The following is a 19012-nucleotide window of genomic DNA, read 5'->3' as shown; positions in this document are numbered from 1 at the left end:
TGCAGGAGGGCCTCTGAAGCTTGTTATGTCTCTGTAACTTAGAACAGGAGGTCAGTTAACCGATCCTCTGTGTCACTTAGGTTAGCCTGGGATGGACAGAGCAGGGGCATACTTCCTTCTCAGAGATCAGGGCAGTCCTCTGAAGAACAAGGCAGGCCTCAAGCCGCTGGACAGTCCTCTTGGGAACAATGCAGGCCTCAAGCATCAAGGCAGTCCTTAGGTGCTCAAGGCAGTCCTCCTTCTGCAATGTCCAGAGGTGTACCGATAAGTGGCTCAGGAGGTCGAATATTTTTACTTGGTTCCACCCTTTAATATGGAGGAAACTTCTAATCCACCCCACACCTGGTTCTGTAAAGTTCCTTCCCGCCCTTTTCTTCTTCTGTCATGGCTCCAAGCAGTCTAGTGGACAAGATACTAGTGTTGGGTACCTTTGGGAGTGTGCTAGTGGCAGACCTTTGAAATGTAAGTGGGGCAGGGAACGACTCTGCCCTTGACATCCTGGAAAGATGGCCCTCTCCTATCTACACCCAGGTCCCATTGTTCGCTGCCTGAGTCCAATATGCAGTCTTGGTGTGGGAACAAATTACAAGAATAGGTAACTGGAAACTCACAGAAGGAATCAAAGTTTAGGGCAGGGAAAGTCAAATGTTCTAAAACAGCCATTTTCAAAACTGTAATCTAAAATCTGATAATCAGATATTTCATTTAGAGATTTTAAACTACAATTAATTTGAGCCCAAACCTGACATTTCAACCAGCTTCTAATATAAACTAAATAGTTATTGAATGTAATATGGTAATCCACTACTGTAGTCCTTACAGTAGTGAAAAATTGATTTAGGGATTTTTCACTACCTGGACATGCAGACCTTAAAATCTTATGCCCTCATTTTTAAATACAATGCACCCTGTTCCATCGGCTGTCTAGGGCCTACTTTAGGAGTGGCTTCTATGCAGTGCCGAAAGATCTGGTTTAAAGGAATGATGTATTGTAATGTGAGGCACTACACGTAAATTGCATGGCAGTGGATGTGTATTTGTGTGGAAGCAAACAACTGTAGAAGAATATTGATATAGGCTACAAAGATCAGGTGACAATTGAACTATCAAGTCAGACCTAAAAATCCATGTAAGTCAATGACTCCCCTCCTCTTATCTGTGCTGCTGCCACCAGAGAAAAACATCAGAAATGTAGTTGTCTACGATTATACAGCATAACAATGTTGTGTGTGCCCCTGAAAGTTCAAGCTGAGGCAGATGGATAAATAGGCAAAATAGCCACAGCGGTTTGGATGCACGCTGTATCTGCCCAAACAAAATATGTACTCCTAAGTCCCAATGTGTGATGCTCACATAATTGTCTGGTTACAGGCAAGATGAGCCATAAAATTGTGGATACTTACTTTGCAAGTCATTATCATAGGTTATCATTACTGTGTATAGAATATGTATAGATATTTGAACTGTAATTAATACAATGGGTCTGTAACATTGTTATTTGTTATTTAACTGTCTATACCAACATCTGTCCAATGTAACACTAAATAGTGGTTTAAATAGAGGGCACTCATCACCTAGAACTAACAAGCATAACAATTACTAATATCAAATCCTTTTCCGTACAACAAGATTAGCACAAGGCTCTATATCAATAGAAGATCACACTATTGCTGTTGAGATGTTTCCCAGAATACCTTAAGAAATTTGATATGTAAAAATGCTTAAATGATTAGCGTCGCCTCATATCAAAATAATATTCATTCAATTATAATCAGGGTTCCCTGTTGTACAATTTGGATATATGAATAAAAAATTAGTAAATACAGGAACACTGCCCACATAGACTACTACCAAGAGGGCACCCGCAGGGAACACACTAAATGCAAAAAGAACCACTAAAAACACAAGTAGTGCAGAGTCAAAAGGAATTAATGATACCGCATGGGTACCTTAACAAAAAATGTTTAGGTGTCTACTCCTAATTTGGTATCAACGAAATTCATAATAAATTTGCTAAATAAGAATGGTAACAAAAAAGAATGAATATCGCAAAGACAGATTTACACTATCAAATGATAATCTTGGAATCTTAGTGCCAGACAGATATTTTTAATAAAAACAAAAATGTTTCGGATTTCCTACACCTATCCTCTAACTCTACTAATTTGAACAATCACATTATAACTGCCATTTGAGAATCGATACTATGAAAACGTATGAGATATACCAGATATAATGAGACTAATAGCATCACAACTGTACCACACCTCAAATTATTCTTTGTCCAATTCTAATTAGAGTTTACCATAATAAATAAAATGGATAAGCCAATACAAAATGAGTATGGCGATATTGCCGACCGAGTGTTCTACTAAGATGGCACCCATAAGGTAGCATTTTAAGCAAACCAACAACACAATAAGAAACAAAGGGGGTTAACAATACCACTTGGATAACTTCATACAGTAACTCTTGGTGCCTCTTCCAAACTTGGCATCACCTTAATTTAAGCTCTGCTTCAGCTATGCAGACAAAATGGCCCATTTATTAACCAAAAACATGAATAAAGCAGCAAACACAATGAAAGATCGATTACTATTTTACCGTTTTACTATGGCACTCGCCATGAAACTAAGGTAGGACTACCCCTAAGGACATTAATATAAATATGGCACCTGTTTAGAACACACAAAAAGCATGGATACTACTAGAACAGCAGGAACTGATATCCAAATAGACCCCAGAAACTGTTTTTTTAGGGCCATTAAACCATTATTGGTGAGGTTGAGACCTGTGCTCCGTGAACTTGCTAAATCATATAAAAACATAATGATACAAGGCTTTATTGTCACCAATACCGATTAACACTTACAAAATGTTTGTCTCAATCTGATACTACCTCCCAACAGAGCGCTACGTTTAGGCTGGGAATGCTGACTATACATATTTGAATTTTACTTGGATTTTTATGAATGATAGCTTGCCCCAACTTGTAACAGTAATACTTTAACTCAACTTTTCTCTGTGTTATTAAAATGTATCAGATTGTACTTGACAGGAGTACACTAGGATTACAAACAGAAATGTCCACGCAGGGTATCGACTCAATCGATTTAAAAAAAAAAAAAAAAAAAAAAAAAAAAAAAAAGGCATTGATATACTAATACAATCTCATTTTAAAAGCATGCCAGTTTTCGAGCCCTGTACTCTAATAGATTTCCTCAAAAAACTCAGAATAATAAAAACTGTCCCATTAAGCTCATCTTGTCGAATATCATCACATTACTATCTGCTTTAACCTAGAGGGAATAGGTCACATGGTACTACATGAAAAAATTTGGTTAAGTACACATATAAGGACTTTTATTGACATATCTAAGTATGGTTAACAAACTTATATTGCTTTCCAGCCATGAGAAAGCCCCAGCGTGACAGGTTTCAAAAGTGCGAAACACATTTTGGAATTTCTTTCTGAACACAGATATTTTGGCTACTCCTCTAAGCACATATCATTGAGTGCAATAAATGTTCTGATCACTATCACATGAAAATTTGACCATCACAAAGTGTTCCAAATGAAAACACAACTTTGATTGATTATGAATAAGCACAAATCAGTGGCGGCCCATCATTTAGGGCGGAGGGGCCACGCCCCCTTCACCTTTTGCCCCTCATGAAGAGTGTCTGTCAGGCTGAGCAACGGTCAGCCTGACAGATACTCTCCATGTTCAGCTCAGGAAGCCAGGAGCAGACATGCTCGATTTGCGCACACTCCTGGCTGCCTGAGCTGAACTTTGCTGGGCTGAGGAGGTCACAGGTCCTATGGGCGTGACCTCCTCTGCTCAGCAAAGGTTCCTCAAGGACATCCCCTCGGTGACATGGAAAGCGTGACCAATTGACACACTCCCTGGGCGCTTCAGTTTAAGCCCTAAAGTGCCCAGGGCGAGTGTTAATCAGTGACACTTCGTCACAGAGTGGGGTGGGGTCAGCAGTCTCACTGAACCCATCCCACTCTGTGACGAGGCTGGGACTGCTGCCTTCCCTCATGACCTAAGGTCAGCCAATGAGGGAAGGCAGCAGTCCCAACCCTCCTGGGACCAGAAGGCTGAAGGTAAGTGTGTGTGTGTGTGTGTGTGTGTGTGTGTGTGTATGTGTGTGATGTTTAAAATTGAATGTTTGGTGCACACGTGCTTGTTTGAGTGTTATGAGTGTTGTTAATGGATGTGGGTGCATGCCTGTGTGTGAAAGAATGAGTGTGTGTGTGTGTGTGTGTGTGTGTGTGTGTGTATCCCGCCCGCCCCCCCTCCCTCATAAAGCTGCCGGCCGCCACTGGCACAAAGCTATATGCGCAAACGAGTACTGCCAAAACTACACCAATTAAAATCTCAATCATTTAGTCAATGAAGGACCTGGTGAATATTTTGTTGTGATTTTCGGAGAAACCTCAGATCTAATCTAAATAGAAAACAATTTAATTATCTCACCCTCTAGGGTCTCAAAAGAATATATAAAAATCCTTTAAAACTGACACTCAAAATATGATTTCTTCATACGGTAATGAGGAGGAGCTGGCCTAACCCCTAAGGAGTGTCCCGTATTTTCAAACAAAAACAATAACTACATAAAATGCATTACCAAGCAGGAAGGAGAGGGTCGGGCCTCGATCTGTGAAAAATATGTAAAACTGCAATACAGGCTGCAGTGGAATGCCAGAGACATGTTTTAAAAGACGACTTTTAGTAGGTCGCACAATGACTACTACTGCTCAGTAGTAGCAGTTAATTTACAGGCTCTGAGGAAATGTGATACCATACTAGAGGAACTTTCATGTAAATTAAAATGTAGAAATCAGGTGTAAGCCAATTGTACATTTTGTGGGTAGAGGGGAAAGCACAAGCACATTAGCATTAGTATTGATAAAGTGCACAGAGCCCTAAAAGCCAATGAAAACAGGTTAAAGGTAAAGAGATTGGAGTTTACCCTGCAGAGAGGGTCAAGTCCAACATAAATCTATTTTAACTTCTTGGTTACAAGTAGGAAAACATCTTACTTTTCAGATTTACAGAGTTAACAGCTGCTCCTAACTTTATAATGTGCAGTTAGAGCTGAGTTCTAAATCTAGCATTTGAATTTTTAAAATTGTTTTCCTTCTTCTTTCTAAGCAATTGTCTAACATATGTTCCATCTTACCTTACAGTTTTGCTTAGATTTAAGTGAGGAAACATCTTAGACGCTTACTTATTGGATTTGACATTTGTGAAACCTATGCCGTCCTTTGGCATATTGCTGCCCTTTGGCATATTGCTGCCCGTCAAAATAACATTTATCCACAGGAAACCAACGTGAGGAAAGCAGCGCACAAACCCATATCTTTGCTACCTGATGCTTAAAATTGTGCTCAACCATTCACAGTTGATGTTAATTCTTCAGTTTTGGGGCAGTTGGCCTAGTTGCATTTACGCCTACCACAGCAAGGGTTGTTTAACTAAGGCATCGGGGTATAACTCACAATAGCCGAATGAAGGAGGTGTGGAAGATGATTTGCACAAGTAGGTAGCAACCGAATATTAAATCCGCCAATAGAATGGCGACAGGCCTTGTTTTGTTGGAAGGTGAAACAATGTGCATATCACTGTTCGATGGTGCGAATTTATTACTATTTTCACCGACACTCTGTGCCAAATGTATATTTATTTAACAGCAACACCATTTAGAACATATGGAAGCCATGCATGAATATACATTTGCATGTGAAAATCAATTTATTACTTGGAAATTGCTGAATGTTTGTTAGCGATCCAGTGGAACAAAGCCTTTGTCATGGCTCTGTTGTTGGCCAGAAATGGCCCGTCATAAAGGGTCAGTCATGTGGTTACCCCAAGGCGGTGCCTGCAGTTATATTAAATACTCTAATTGAGCCTTAATTTTAAATGTACACATTCGTGTATAGGTTTAGTCGTAGAATGCTAGGGTTTGAAAGAGCAGTAGTACATATTTAATTTGCCATCTCATAGGTGGAAAGTTTCACTTACAAGTAGCCTTCAAAGTTCTGATTCCATATTGATCAGATTTACTCAACGCCTGCCAAATACTAAAAGGTTATTAAAGAGGTTTTTTTCAGACCTGCATAGGAGCTGCAGCAACTGTCCACTGTAAATGCGTCATACAACCTAACATGAATTCAGACAATTTAAGGGAATATTGGTCTGAGACGCTTAACAAAAACAGTAGTACCGAGGTTCTGAGCACTGGCGTACTAAGCATGAAGGTTGTATTAAAAGCAATGAGGGTGGTCATGGAGTGGGCAAAAATATATGAACAATCGTTCAGAAACATCTACAAATCTTACAGGTCAATAATGTTGAGGCCTGTAGCAAAATTCTAATGGTCTCTTATGTATTTTCAAAGTCTGTAGTAGGACTAACCTCGTGGTTCAGTCTATGTCCCTCATGTGTTTACCTGTTTTTCTCTTCTGTTAACATCTTCACTTTCTATACTTTGTATATGCAAGGACCACCCCAGGTCTATAATAGCTGTTAAGGGTGATATATTTTTTTTTTGTCAGTGACAATGTCGACCCTATACATAGTCTCATGGGGTCCATATCAGCAGTGCCACGTATGCTTGGCACATTTTATATTTATTGGTAGGAGTGTGAAATCTATGATGACTGTATAGACCAAAAACAACAGGAATTCTCAACTCTTTTTCTGACAGCCATTCCATTTAATTCTTCAGGAGAAAAACTCATTTTGTGGTGCATCAAATATTCTTCTTCTGGAATTTGAACTTTGTGAATCCATTACACATGACACCTGCAATGAAAGCTGGTAGTCTAGAATTTCTGGAGGCAGAAGCTTGCATGTTCACACAGATCTTATAAAGCAATGTTAATGATCACCATCTCAGTATTTGTAACAGTGCAGGCATCATGGCACTTCATTGTGTAAAACTCTCCTGTCCCCGTTACTTGCATCATTATCATTCCAACAATGCCAGACTGTGTCTCACACTCCAGTTCGAGGCTGAACTACCAACAGTGCTTAATTGGAGTTGATGATGTCCGCTGCTTGGCACCGTCACTTAATTGTCAACTGGCATTTAAGTCAGTATGTCACATGGTGGTGCTGTTTGTCTGAATTAAAAAAGAGCACAACAGCTGTTAATAATTCAACATATATGAAAGATGACTAATATCTGCAGCCCAAGCTCTTTTTATAGCTTTGGGGACTAGAATAATCTGAATTGTCACACTTTTAGAAGTGTGATGTTAGTGGTTGTGTTGATACTGTATGGGGCAATAATTCTGCAAGCTGCAATGGCCTCCTAATGAGGGCCCTGGCATTTATTTATTTCTTATTTTATCTTTTTCTACAAATTAAGCACTGCCAACTGGACGTCTGAATGCCATGACAGGAGACATATTTTAGATTTATTTGAGCTATAGGTCTGAGTATTTACCTTGATCTTGGTCGCCTTTTTCTGTTGCTTTTGATGCATCTTGACAGAGATTGGTACTCTCCTTGTGACAGAGTTTGATAGAGGTTAGCATTCGAGTTCAACAAATATATGTTAAAGTTCTAAGCTAGCAGGATCCTTCAGGGCCTCCTCACTGGTTAGTTTGCTTTTTACTTCTTTGGGTATTAGTGCAATTATAAACACCAACTGGGTGTTGGCTCTGCACCTACATGGCTCTGACGCTGACTGTGATTTCCATGGTGGTGGTTTCAGGAGAGCCAAATCTTCCTCCCTTGTGAGACTTTTACATTGTGTTTATTGTTTCTCTTTACGTCTTTTAAGGTATTGTGACACAGCCAGTTAATTTGATTTCTCTCGCTTAATGATCTTTGTGACTGTTTTGTTTAGGAAATATTGATTTTCCAACTTTGTGTGATTTTGGTGCTGGTGACCAAAGACCCTAATTGCTCGGCGTTGTCTTCGGCAAATGGTGGTCTTGAAGAGGGCTGATTATCTTTTCATTCTCTTTTTATAACGAGTTTTGAAGAGACCTTAGGGTTTTGGTCTTCAGACCCAGTTCTCTCCTATTTTCAAATGGATGAAAAGCTACATGTATGTGACATTTTCTACACAATGTTTTGCCTATTTATTTCTTTTAAACCACCTTGTGATTTTACTGGGAATGAGGTGTTCCTTGTTTGCTGGTGGTATAATGCAGTTCTATACCACTGCATTTTGTGGTTTTAGTTATGGTGTTAATTTCACGGTTTCAGTATTGCAATCAGTGTTTTTGATGGAAATAAGGATGAAATATAGTGTCTGTCATTTTTTGACTTAGGGACCAGATAATTTGTTTGAGAAGTTCTGGGGAAAGTAGGATGTTTTCCTTTGTGGCCAGCAATGTAAGTACTCGGCCTTTGGCTATATACTTCCTTAATTTAGATTAATCTGTAATCTTTTCATATCTATACGGTGCCTTCATTGTCATTATATTTTTTTCAGATCTTTGTTCTGGTGCTCCAAATTTGTTTGTCCTGATGATGACCCATTAAATTGCAGGGGTTGAAACGCCATTTATGCATCATTGGCACATTGGAGATAAAACATTGGCTGCAATAAGTTTCGTCATTTGTGAACCATTTAATTGATTTTGAGACCCTTTGAATGTGTTTTTTGTCTACACTGTACATTGTCTTTACATATTTGTTTAGTGTAATATGTTGAACCACAATTATTTGTTTGTATATTGTGCTGTGAAAATAATCACTATTTAATAATAATCTTACCTACTTTCAAAATTCTGTGTTGGACACCTCTTGTAGCTTCATTCTTTCTTTTAGATAGTTTATGTTATATATGAATATTACCTCCTGGAACCATTGTGGTTTCTATGTGATGTATATTGTGGATGTGGGTGCAAAGGCAAAAAATGCTGTCAGGAGACTCATTGAAAGTGTGCCACAAAAAGATCGCACTGTCTGTGTGATCCCCTAAGGATAGATCCCTGGAAGGGACAGTCCCTCACTGCACCCTCCTGAAGGAGGGCGCCACCTGTGCAGTGAAAAATAAAGCAGTTGATTAAAATAGCTGCTCCATACATCACTGAATGCACTGTTCCCTCTGCAGCTCCGTGTTTGCAACTGCGATGAAGGCAGCGCATTCACCACACGCACTGTTCATGTTTGTGCCTGGCATACTGTTTAAAGGTGCCTAGTGGTGGAAACATTAACAGAACACTGATACATAATACAGGCCCAGATGCTCAGTTCAGTAGAGCATGATGGAATAATCATGCCAAATTAATTTAAAAAAATCTGTGCTCCAATCTAAACAGGGAATCTGACGTTTTCTAGTAGTGAACATTGTAGACATTTAACTTAGCTTTTCATCTTTCCTTAATAAATTCAAAGTAAAAAAGTCATTTTGTATTATAATTTTTACCATTGTTATCAATATTTTGTATAGCCCTATCAGTTTTTTGTTTTAATTTTACACTTAGGAAAATATTTGTTTCTGTAGCTTATTTTATATCACAGATTTCTTCACTTTAGTAAACCTTTAGTCAAAGAACCATTCATTTTCATGTAATAACTATTACATTCTCATGCAGGAATTGATGTTTGAAACGGCAAAAACAAAAAATGTTTTAGAAGCCACAAATAGGCTTGGACTGTTTGAAAAGCTTGAAGCTCTCCAACGCAGGTAAGACATTGTGCAATATGCAAATAGTTGTTTAAATTTAAAGCTATTTTCTTGCATGAACTGAAATCATATTTGATCTAAGTGGTAGTGGTTTTCAATTAGCAGTAGCAATCCCCTAATGTTTTAACTTGCTTTCCTACCTTGTTAACATCATAGTTTCTGGTAGTGTATCTTGTACATTTTCTCACACCTTTCTCTACCTCACTGGTGTTAAGATATTGTTACTGCTGTCTACCTTACTCTTTGCCACTGTATCTGTTGATCGATTAAGACAAGGTAAACAACAGTCCTTATTGTGATCTCAGGCCAAACCCTTGTTCCTTTTGTTCAGAGCTCTCAGGCTCACAGGTCCATGAGTAGCTTAACGAGTTCAGTTTTTTTATTTTCGTTCCCAAACTTGTAGTTTCTGATTTCCATAAGAGACCAACAAATCACAAGTTCCAGAATGCATCAAAACGTGTATTGGACTGGAAGATTTACTCAAATATAGAAGTGAAAAACTTGAGAGCTCACAACGTTAGAGCACAAACGGGCCTGTGTATGCATATCTTCCCACCTCAGCTAGATGGCTGATAAGGGAGCTAGTTCTGAATAAGGCCTAGATTGGGAAAGGGACGGTGAAGAGGAGCAGAGAGGAGATCCCTGTATACTACAGGCAACTAATAAGGGACCCGGAGTCTCTGGTTCCCACTAGTATCCCCTCACCTAAGTCCAGCAATTATGAGAAAGAGTCTTTGGAATGGGGAGTAACTATGAAGACCTCTAAGTACTGAGTGAAAATCCATGTATTTTCCTTGATTCCTGATACTAGTCACTGAAATGTATTATCTGCTACAAGCAGGGGGTAAATGTCAGTGGCAGTGCTTGTTGGAGATGGGGACAGCAGGTGAGGAGGGTGTCTGTATGCAAGGTTGTAGTTTGCCTGTTGGAGAATTCCGAGCTGTCCCTCTATATCTTCAAGGTTTTTTGTCTGTGATCTGGTGGCGCCTACGCTAGGAACCGCACTGTTTTATCTGGTTCAGATGTAAACCTGGTAAAACTCGCTGTAATGGTTTCTGACCTGGGAATCTCGGGTTTGGAGACACAGGACAACTGCAAGTGTGGTCAAGTGACACACCCATGACACACAGTGCTGACAATGTCTTTATTAGTAGAGGTGCTGGGAACAACACTACATGAAGAAAAATGAGTATGTGAATGATTTAATTAATGCCTGAATGCAAGAGACTTTCTATAAAAAAAATCGGGCTGAGCATAGTAAGAATTCGATAGTATAAGTCAACATCAAACGAAGAGAAGTAAGTTCACAAATGATGCTGAACATCATTTCTTAGTATTGATACAGAGAGCATTTTGAGTTTTGCCTAATAAAGTGCCTAATTAAATGCCTGCATGTGGACAGCGTTTATAGTCCAGCATAAGTATAGGGACAGTGATATTCCAATTTCTGTGCTGTCTTTTTGGCCACAACAAGGTGTAAATAAATGTCCACAGTTCAAACACTTATATCTACTGAAAAGGTGAAGCAAAAGGAATATTTTGGGGTCAGTTCTTTTCTTTCTGTGCCAGCCAGTGCAGATCTGAGGAAGACCAACCCTGTCAGTCACTTTTTGACTGAACGTTTTTGATATTTTGAGTTATTTTTTAAGTTTGCCTCCTGCTGTGGCAGGGATGTCATCAAAGAAGGCCAGCTTCAAGCCCTGCTGTGCTTGTCATCGACCGATATTGGTGACTGTAGCGCAACCACAATCCCAAGTCATGCTCTGACTGCTTCATCATGAATCCGAATGCCTTGAGCGATGATCCCTCAAGCTCACGGCAGCCCGACGTGCAGTGCTGCAATATTCGAGGTCCCGGTTGCAAGGAATGTCATGGCAGCTGTCAGAGAGTCTGAGATTGTTGACACACTCCAAGTCGTCTGGCTATTTGGGTAAATCAAAGAGGTCTTCGACTTCTTATCTGTTGGGAGACAAGATGACGGAGAGTCCACATTCAAGGCCTGGCTCCGTGGTAGAGCCTATGCCTGGGCTTACTCTGCTCCTCCCCCACTTTCCGTGAGCCAGAGTGACTTCTGTACAACATAAAGAATTTTATGAAGCCATGTCCCTCATATTTGGGTGGCCCAACCCCTACTGTGCGCCTTTCATGCACAAGCGCTCAGCAGCGGCTCCTTCTTGTTCCTCACTAGTGCTATTTGGAACCCAAGGACCCTTTCCTGGATCTGGACTGCCACTGGTTGTACCACCTCTGGTGCCGGCCCGATGCGAATGCTCTCTGCACCACCCACGGTGCAATCCCCATTCTGATCCCCTGACTCCGACATAGAGCTGTATCCGGTGCACTCTCAAGCCATGTCTTCCAGGCCAGAGACTGAATCCTCTTCTTATGGACTCTGGGAGGAATGAGGTGTCACTGGACCTTGAGGAATACCAGCCTTATGTTGAGACCAACATGGAATGGTGTGAGGAACTGGGTCAGGCCAGGGAACTGGACACTTCTCCAGACACTAGCACACTTTCTCCCCTACTGTGGCTACAGAGGAGAGAGCGTTACTTGCAGTGATAGTACAGAGGGTGGCTGAAGTCCTCAACTTTCAGCTGCCCTCTGTGACAGTTAAGACTAATGAATTATCAGAGGTGCCAGAACTGGGATTCTCCCCCCTCAGAACCACTACTCCCGTTCAACAAAGCCCTCACGGATATCTTTCTGTGGACATGGTCCAAACCCAGCACTTAGGTTCCTATGAACAAGACGATTGCCTGTTGCCACCACCCCATTCCAAGGGATAGAGATATCCTCAATCAACACATTATCCCAGAAAGCTTGGTGGTCCAGGCATCTAGTTCAGATGTAAATCCTGGTGCATCCCCTACAATGTCCCAAGAAAGGGAACCCAAGTGTCTGGACACCTTGGAGAAGAAAATGTTTTCTTCCCCCAGCCAGGCATTGTGGGAAGTGAACACAGCAGGCCTTTTGGGTCACTATTCCCATGCTCTGTGGGACAAGGTTGCGCAGGTGCTGCCAACAGTCCCGGAGGAGTCCTGGGCCTTGACCTCTCTGGCTGTTGCCAATGGGAGAGATGCAGCAAAGTTAACTATACCTTCTAGACTTGACATGACCAACACTAGGCAGAGTGGTTTCATAGAAGGTGACCTTGAGCCCTGTTGAGGACCACTTTCAGGGGATGTCCAATCATGTCTGATGGTAATGCCCTTTGATGGCTCCCATCTCTTTGGAGACAAGGTGGACTCAGTGCTGGAGTGCTTCAAGGACAGTCGGGCTATGGCCAGGTCCTTGGGCCATTCTATGCCCCATGCCATCCACAATACACCTTTCTCTCCTTTCGTGGCTATACTCCAATACTCCTCCAGCTGCTGGAACATGCATGCTCCCCAGCCTTTGCATGGCCATAGGCGCAGTACCCACATTTCTTGTGGATTGGGTAGCCAGCAGTCAGGTCTGTCCATCAGCCCCCCAACAGCTGCAATCTCCCAAACCTCAAATCTGCCCTCCTACTTTAATGGGTAGCCAGTGGGCAGCAGGATTTGTCATCACTTGCTTCCCACTGGCAGTCCATAACATCAGAGAGGTGGGTTTTGCAGATCATTAGGGGGCTACTCCCTCCCCTTCACGGCCACCCGTCCTCTCATGCCCCTATCATATGGCAGGCTGATGGAGGATCATCTATCCCTTCTGCTATAGGAATTCACAACTCTCTTGGCCAAGGGAATCGCAGAGAGGGTGCTGATGCCAGAAATAGGTTGTGGTTGCTATTCCTGATACTTTCCGGTGCCGAAAAAGGACAACTACTTCCTAAAAAAAAAGAGAAGTTCAAAATGCTCATGTTGGCTCAGATCCTCTCTGCCCTGGGCCTGAAAGACTGGATGTTAGAATTGGACTTGCAGAATGCATATTTTCACATCCCTATTCTGCCTGCCCACAGATGTTATCTGTGGTTCACGGTAGGTCAGAAGCATTTTCAGTTCACTGCACTTCCCTTTTGCCTTACCAGCGCCCATCATGTGTTCACCAAGGTGATGTCAGTGGTTGCAGATCATCTGTGGAGATCAGGGGTGTCAGTCTTGCCCTACCTCAAAGACTGTCTGTTGAAGACAGGGTCACCCCAGACAGTCGCCATCTACCGCCAGGCTACAACGGACCTTCTACATTTGCTGGGGTTTACTATCGACATGACGAAGTCACACTTGACTCCCTCTCATGACTCATCCTTTTATTGGAGCTGTTGTAGATATAGTGCAGTTTTGGATAGATCCTTCCAAATGGCAAGTCCAGGACATTCAGACCATATAGATGTTTCAGCCTCTGTCCTGGATTTCAGTATGACACACTCTAAGGCTACTAGGACTCTTGGCCTCCTGATCCTGCTGGCGACGCATGCCTGGTGGCATATGTGGGCTCTGCAGTGGGACCTGAAGTTCTAATGGGCACAGCTTTAGAGAAATCTCTCTGACATGGTCCAGATCTCAGAGGGAACTGCAAATGACCTGCAGTGGTGGCTAAGCAACCATGATTGGGTCAGCAGCAGAAACCTCTCCCTTCCCCAACCAGAAGTCACAATAGTGACAGATGCATCAGTCCAGGGATGGGGCAGTCATCTGGGAGGGGTAGAAATCAGAAGACCCTAGTCTCCTGCAGAATCTGGACTCCACATTAACCTGTTACACCTCTAAGCGATCCAGCTGGCATTGAAAGTCTTTCTAACCTCCATCAAGGGAAGGCTAGTGCAGGTATTCACGGACAACACCACTACCATGTGGCACTGCAAGAAACGGGCCAGGCTAGGATCCTGGACCCTTTGTCAACTGGCCCGGCATCTCTGGATATGGCTGGAACGTCAGGGCATATCCTGGTGGTTCAACACCTTGTGAGCTCCCTAAACGCGAAGCCAGATAAGCTCAGCTGAAGATGTTTATCAGATCATGAATTGCATCTCCATCGGGAGGTAGCACAAGGTCTTTCAGCATTGGGGAGAGAAATGTTAAGCCTCTGCTCTGGGGACTCTTAATGGCTACCTCTCTGCTGTCACACAGGTTCTCATTATCCTGATGAGGCTACTGGATTTTGTGCAGTAGGATTGCATAGATTGTGGGGTACTAAGTACAATTCCACACCATGTGATGCCTGTTGGCCTAATCAGGTTTTCAAGATAACTAGCAGAGCCTCATCTCTACCCAAGACAGGGATGATTGTGGCAACCAGGCATATGACAAGGAAAACTCCGAAGGGGGATTGTGGTCAGTCAGATCTCACCCCTTTTCTCTCAGTTACATTAGTCTCACACAGGCAAAGACAAACAGGCGGAATATAGTTCAATAAGAATTTATTGAAGTAACTGCATCTTAGATAAAATGGCATGTATTGCAATAACTAGGATGATAAGACACTATAAAAGCAAGTTTATGACAAGGAGAGTGAAACACAAAAACAGCCCTGCCATACCGTTACTAGGAGTAATAATTAGTTCTCCTACCTAAGCTATGTTAGAGCACAGCACAATAAGTCCTAATCCACCCTTCGGGTTTCACCCCTGGGAAGGCATCATCCCTCATACTTGAGTAAGGATGCCTGTAGTCTAGAGAGACACCGTCCCCATGTAGGCTAGGGGTTCGTCAGTCTGAGCAAGCAGCTGTAGCAAGGCAATCAGCATGCAGTCGTGGTCATCTGGCTGAAATCTCCCTCTAACATGTAGGGGACAAAGGAGTGTTTTTATAATAAAATAGTTGACATTCTATGAAAGGGTCCCCAGGTAAGAACATATGTGTTTCAGTGAGTGTTGGAGGCCCAGAGTGCCAATTTTGCCATTTTTGACGGCAACAATATCTGACTGCAGCCTTAAGGAAAACAGAAAGTGAAATGAATGTCCTGCCAGGAAATCAATGCTTTCTTAGGTGAAAGAACAATTAGATAGAGAAAATAAAACAACACTGCAAATGTGGCTATTGCTAGAATAATAAAGCAATGATGAATAATATGTAAGTAGGCTAAAGTGCACAACGGCAGGACTAGTTTGCAAAAAATAACGTATTTAAAATAGCTATACAACACTGTTATCTCTGGTTGTTCTTTGGTTGCCTGACCTGCTATCCCTCTTTAAGTCCCCTATTGTACATAGGTTTCTAAAAAGTCCTGTTCATCTGTCCCGTTCTTCACCATTTATTATGCCTCAGTGGGACCTCAATCTTGTTTTAACATTCCTCATGTTTGCTCTTTTGGGCCTCTTCACAAATATCCCCTTAGTCTCCTCCTCATGGCAATAACATCTGCCCAAAGAATAAGTGAGATACTGGCCTTGTCATCCAAGCCTCCGTACCTTTCCTTCCACCCTGACAAATGTATGCTTCGCACATGGGCCTCCTTTCTTCTGAAAGTGGTCACCATAATTTATTAGTGTATTTTAATTGGGCGTTAGAAGACCATCTCCAGATGGGTCATGCTCTGCATAAAAAGTTTGTTATGCACTGGCCAAAAAGTAACCCCCCTGGGGACTTGTAATCTTATTCCACCAAAGCTAAAGCCGCAACTACTGTGTTGTCATGTGGAGTGCAATTCCTAGACATCTGGCAGGCAGCAAGGCGGACCTCTCTGCACACGTTTACAAAACACTACTGCCTGAACAGTCAGGTCCATCGAGACAGTCATTTTGGCCGTTTGGTTCTCCATTAACTTCTCTCCTGAAGCTAGTCCACAGGCCCACCTCTGGGGAAAGTATTGCTTGGGTATCTATTCTAAGGTAATGAATCTGCAACTAGAAGTCTGTATCAGATGAACAAGTTACTTACATTTGATAACACCTTATCTGGTAGAGACTAAATCTATCTCAGATTAATTGACAGCCCACCCATCCTCCCCACTCTGAGAATACATTTCTAGGGATTTCTATTCCCTGTTCATGGCCCTAGTTATTCACACCAGTGGTCAGTCTTCTTCATGGCTCTGCACTTCTAGCATTGAAAATTGTGAAAAGAAACCAATGTCATCGTGCCTAGGTAGTGCCTCTCTACAGCTGCCACAGACACCACTTCTGGTGTGAATGACAACGCACACTGAGCTGAACAACACCACATACTGGCAAGCAGGAGTACTACTCACCAAAAATCTTCTGGATTCAGTCTGACACCAGGGGAAACACTAAGGTAAGCAATACTGCCAGATTGAGGGATGGCGGTTGGACCGCCACATTACAACCAGGCCATCAGGCCTCCAGGGAACCACCAGCTCTGCCAGGATAAGGGATCCCAGCAGTCTGAAGGTGGTAGTGGTCCTAATCTGCCAGGGCAGTGTTGCAAGCAGTGCTGCCCTGGGGATTATGTCCTCCTTCTCCGCCAGCACTTTCATGGCAGTACCACCACCATGAAAATACTGGTGGTGAACGGGTGCAGGGAGCCGCAGGGGGGCCCTGCACTACCCATGCACTTGGCATGGGCAGTTCAGGGTCCCCCATTCCACCACCATCGCAAAGTTCACGGTTTGCTTTGCAGAGAGTGAACATTGCAAGGGTGCTGGTTCACCCATCGCTCTACAGCATTGCTGCTGGTTCAATTAAAAGCCCGAGAAAATGTTGTAGGCTGTTTCCCGCTAGGCCTGCGGGCGGACTCTGACCTAGTGGGAATCTCTTGATAGGGCCTGTGGGGAGGTAGCCAGTATGGCAGCAACCTCCCCCGTCGTAAGTTCAGTGGATGGTGTAAACCGTCCACCGAACTTATAATCAGCCCCATAGTGTCTACCAGATAAAGCTTTACCGAAGGCAAGTAACTTGCTCTTTCTGTAGATGTTTTCAGCAAGCTATAGTGAACATTCTCAAATGCTTCCTGTCATGATCCATTTCGCTTCCATTCACAATTATTTTATTGTAATCTTAAATTCTGTGTTTAAAGCTGTGGAGGAGCAGCAATGAGACACACATTTTCACTCTTGCAAATCTGGTGGTGGAAGCAAGAGTTTGAATGGCAACCATTTGACTGTGATTTCACTGAACCTGGCACATATTCATAGAATACTTCTTTATTTATTAGAAGGGAGTAAAAGACTAGCTATGGATGTGGTGGAAAATGTGTCCCGGGATTTAACTTGAAAACTGAAGATTCTAAATTCTATTCACAGAAAAGCAATCTCAATAACTATAACATAACATCACACAGACTACTGGCACCTCCTGACACAGGATAAAGTGATACCTATTGTGAATAATTTAAAAATGTTGTAACTCTAAATCAGTGGAATTACTGACATGTAATAGTTCCAAGACAAGATATTAAGCATAGCTGGAATCACTCTTAGAAGAGGAAATGAAAATTTGATTTAAACTGTCCGTGGTATTTCTAGAAACTTTTACATTCTTCCAACCATCAAGAAAAAACAAACTACAGGTTCTTGTAAGAACTGTCAATTTTTTTTCTTCAATGTTCTTGTGTTCTTTATAAAAACGTTTCACTACCGGTTTTGCTGCTAGTTTGAATAGTGGGTGCACTGTTCTGTTACTTCCTGGTGTACAGCTGTAACAATGTTACAGGTCAGTAGATATTAGAAGACTTGCATGGATGATAATTTTCTAATACTCTTCTGGAATTGTATCAGTCTTGAAGACTTGTAATGGATCAAACGCGTTGGCTGGGCTGACTCAATCATTGTGAAGAGTTTTTTATGAGGAAACAAGAACATTGCAGAGTAATGTGTGACACTTCTTGCAAGAAATTATGATTTGGTTCTTCTAGATAGGTGGAAGAAAAATGAAAAAGTTTGTACAAACACCACAGACAGTTGAACTTGAATTTGAATTTACTCTATTAAGAGTACTTACCTCAATGCTTTGCATTTTCTGTATTTTTGTCTTTAAAGGCTCAGTGCTTAATTTGTAAAATAATTAGTGCCAGTGCCAAAAGCTCTGCTCAGAATTCTACGGCCGGTCTAGTTAAATGTCAGCCAAGGCTGCATAGTCTTGAATTTACCTCTGGTCTTTCCAATCTACTACCAGACACTACCTGCCCATTTATCTTACACTTGAAGTTTCCTGGTTTCTCTCTTTGATGGTTTTTGTCAGCTTTGGTTTCATCCTTCTTTCCCCATTGTGGGTTTTCATGTCTGATGCAGAAAAATAAAATCACTGCTGGTAGCCCACAACGGCAGTTGCAGACTAAAATTTGGCTCAGTTAGGGTCTACCTGGCAGTGGAATCTGCCTGGGTTAAGCATTATATATTGATAGTTTGTAGTGAATTAGACCAGTGCAGTGTGATAGGACCACTACTGCCACTAAAAGTATGAGTGCAAGACAATGTGTTATTAAGTTCCATTTCCATTTACTCTTGAACTTGGGTATCTGTTGGAGTTGTGGGC

The 19012-nt window shown here is 42.0% G+C and overlaps 1 protein-coding gene across 1 annotated transcript in view; it reads left to right on the top strand.

Moving 5' to 3' along the window:
- DNAH11 (dynein axonemal heavy chain 11) overlaps positions 1-19012 on the top strand; it is a 2866633-nt gene that overhangs the window by 961643 nt on the left and 1885978 nt on the right. The window contains exon 27 of the mRNA XM_069211469.1: positions 9569-9660. Within this exon, the coding sequence (XP_069067570.1) occupies positions 9569-9660 (92 nt within the window). The remainder of the gene's footprint in view (positions 1-9568; positions 9661-19012) is intronic.

Source organism: Pleurodeles waltl, chromosome 10 (assembly GCF_031143425.1).
Source record: "Pleurodeles waltl isolate 20211129_DDA chromosome 10, aPleWal1.hap1.20221129, whole genome shotgun sequence".
Lineage (NCBI taxonomy): Eukaryota > Metazoa > Chordata > Amphibia > Caudata > Salamandridae > Pleurodeles > Pleurodeles waltl.
Note: the sequence above shows the minus strand (reverse complement) of the source record. Positions and strands in the feature narration are given on the sequence as shown.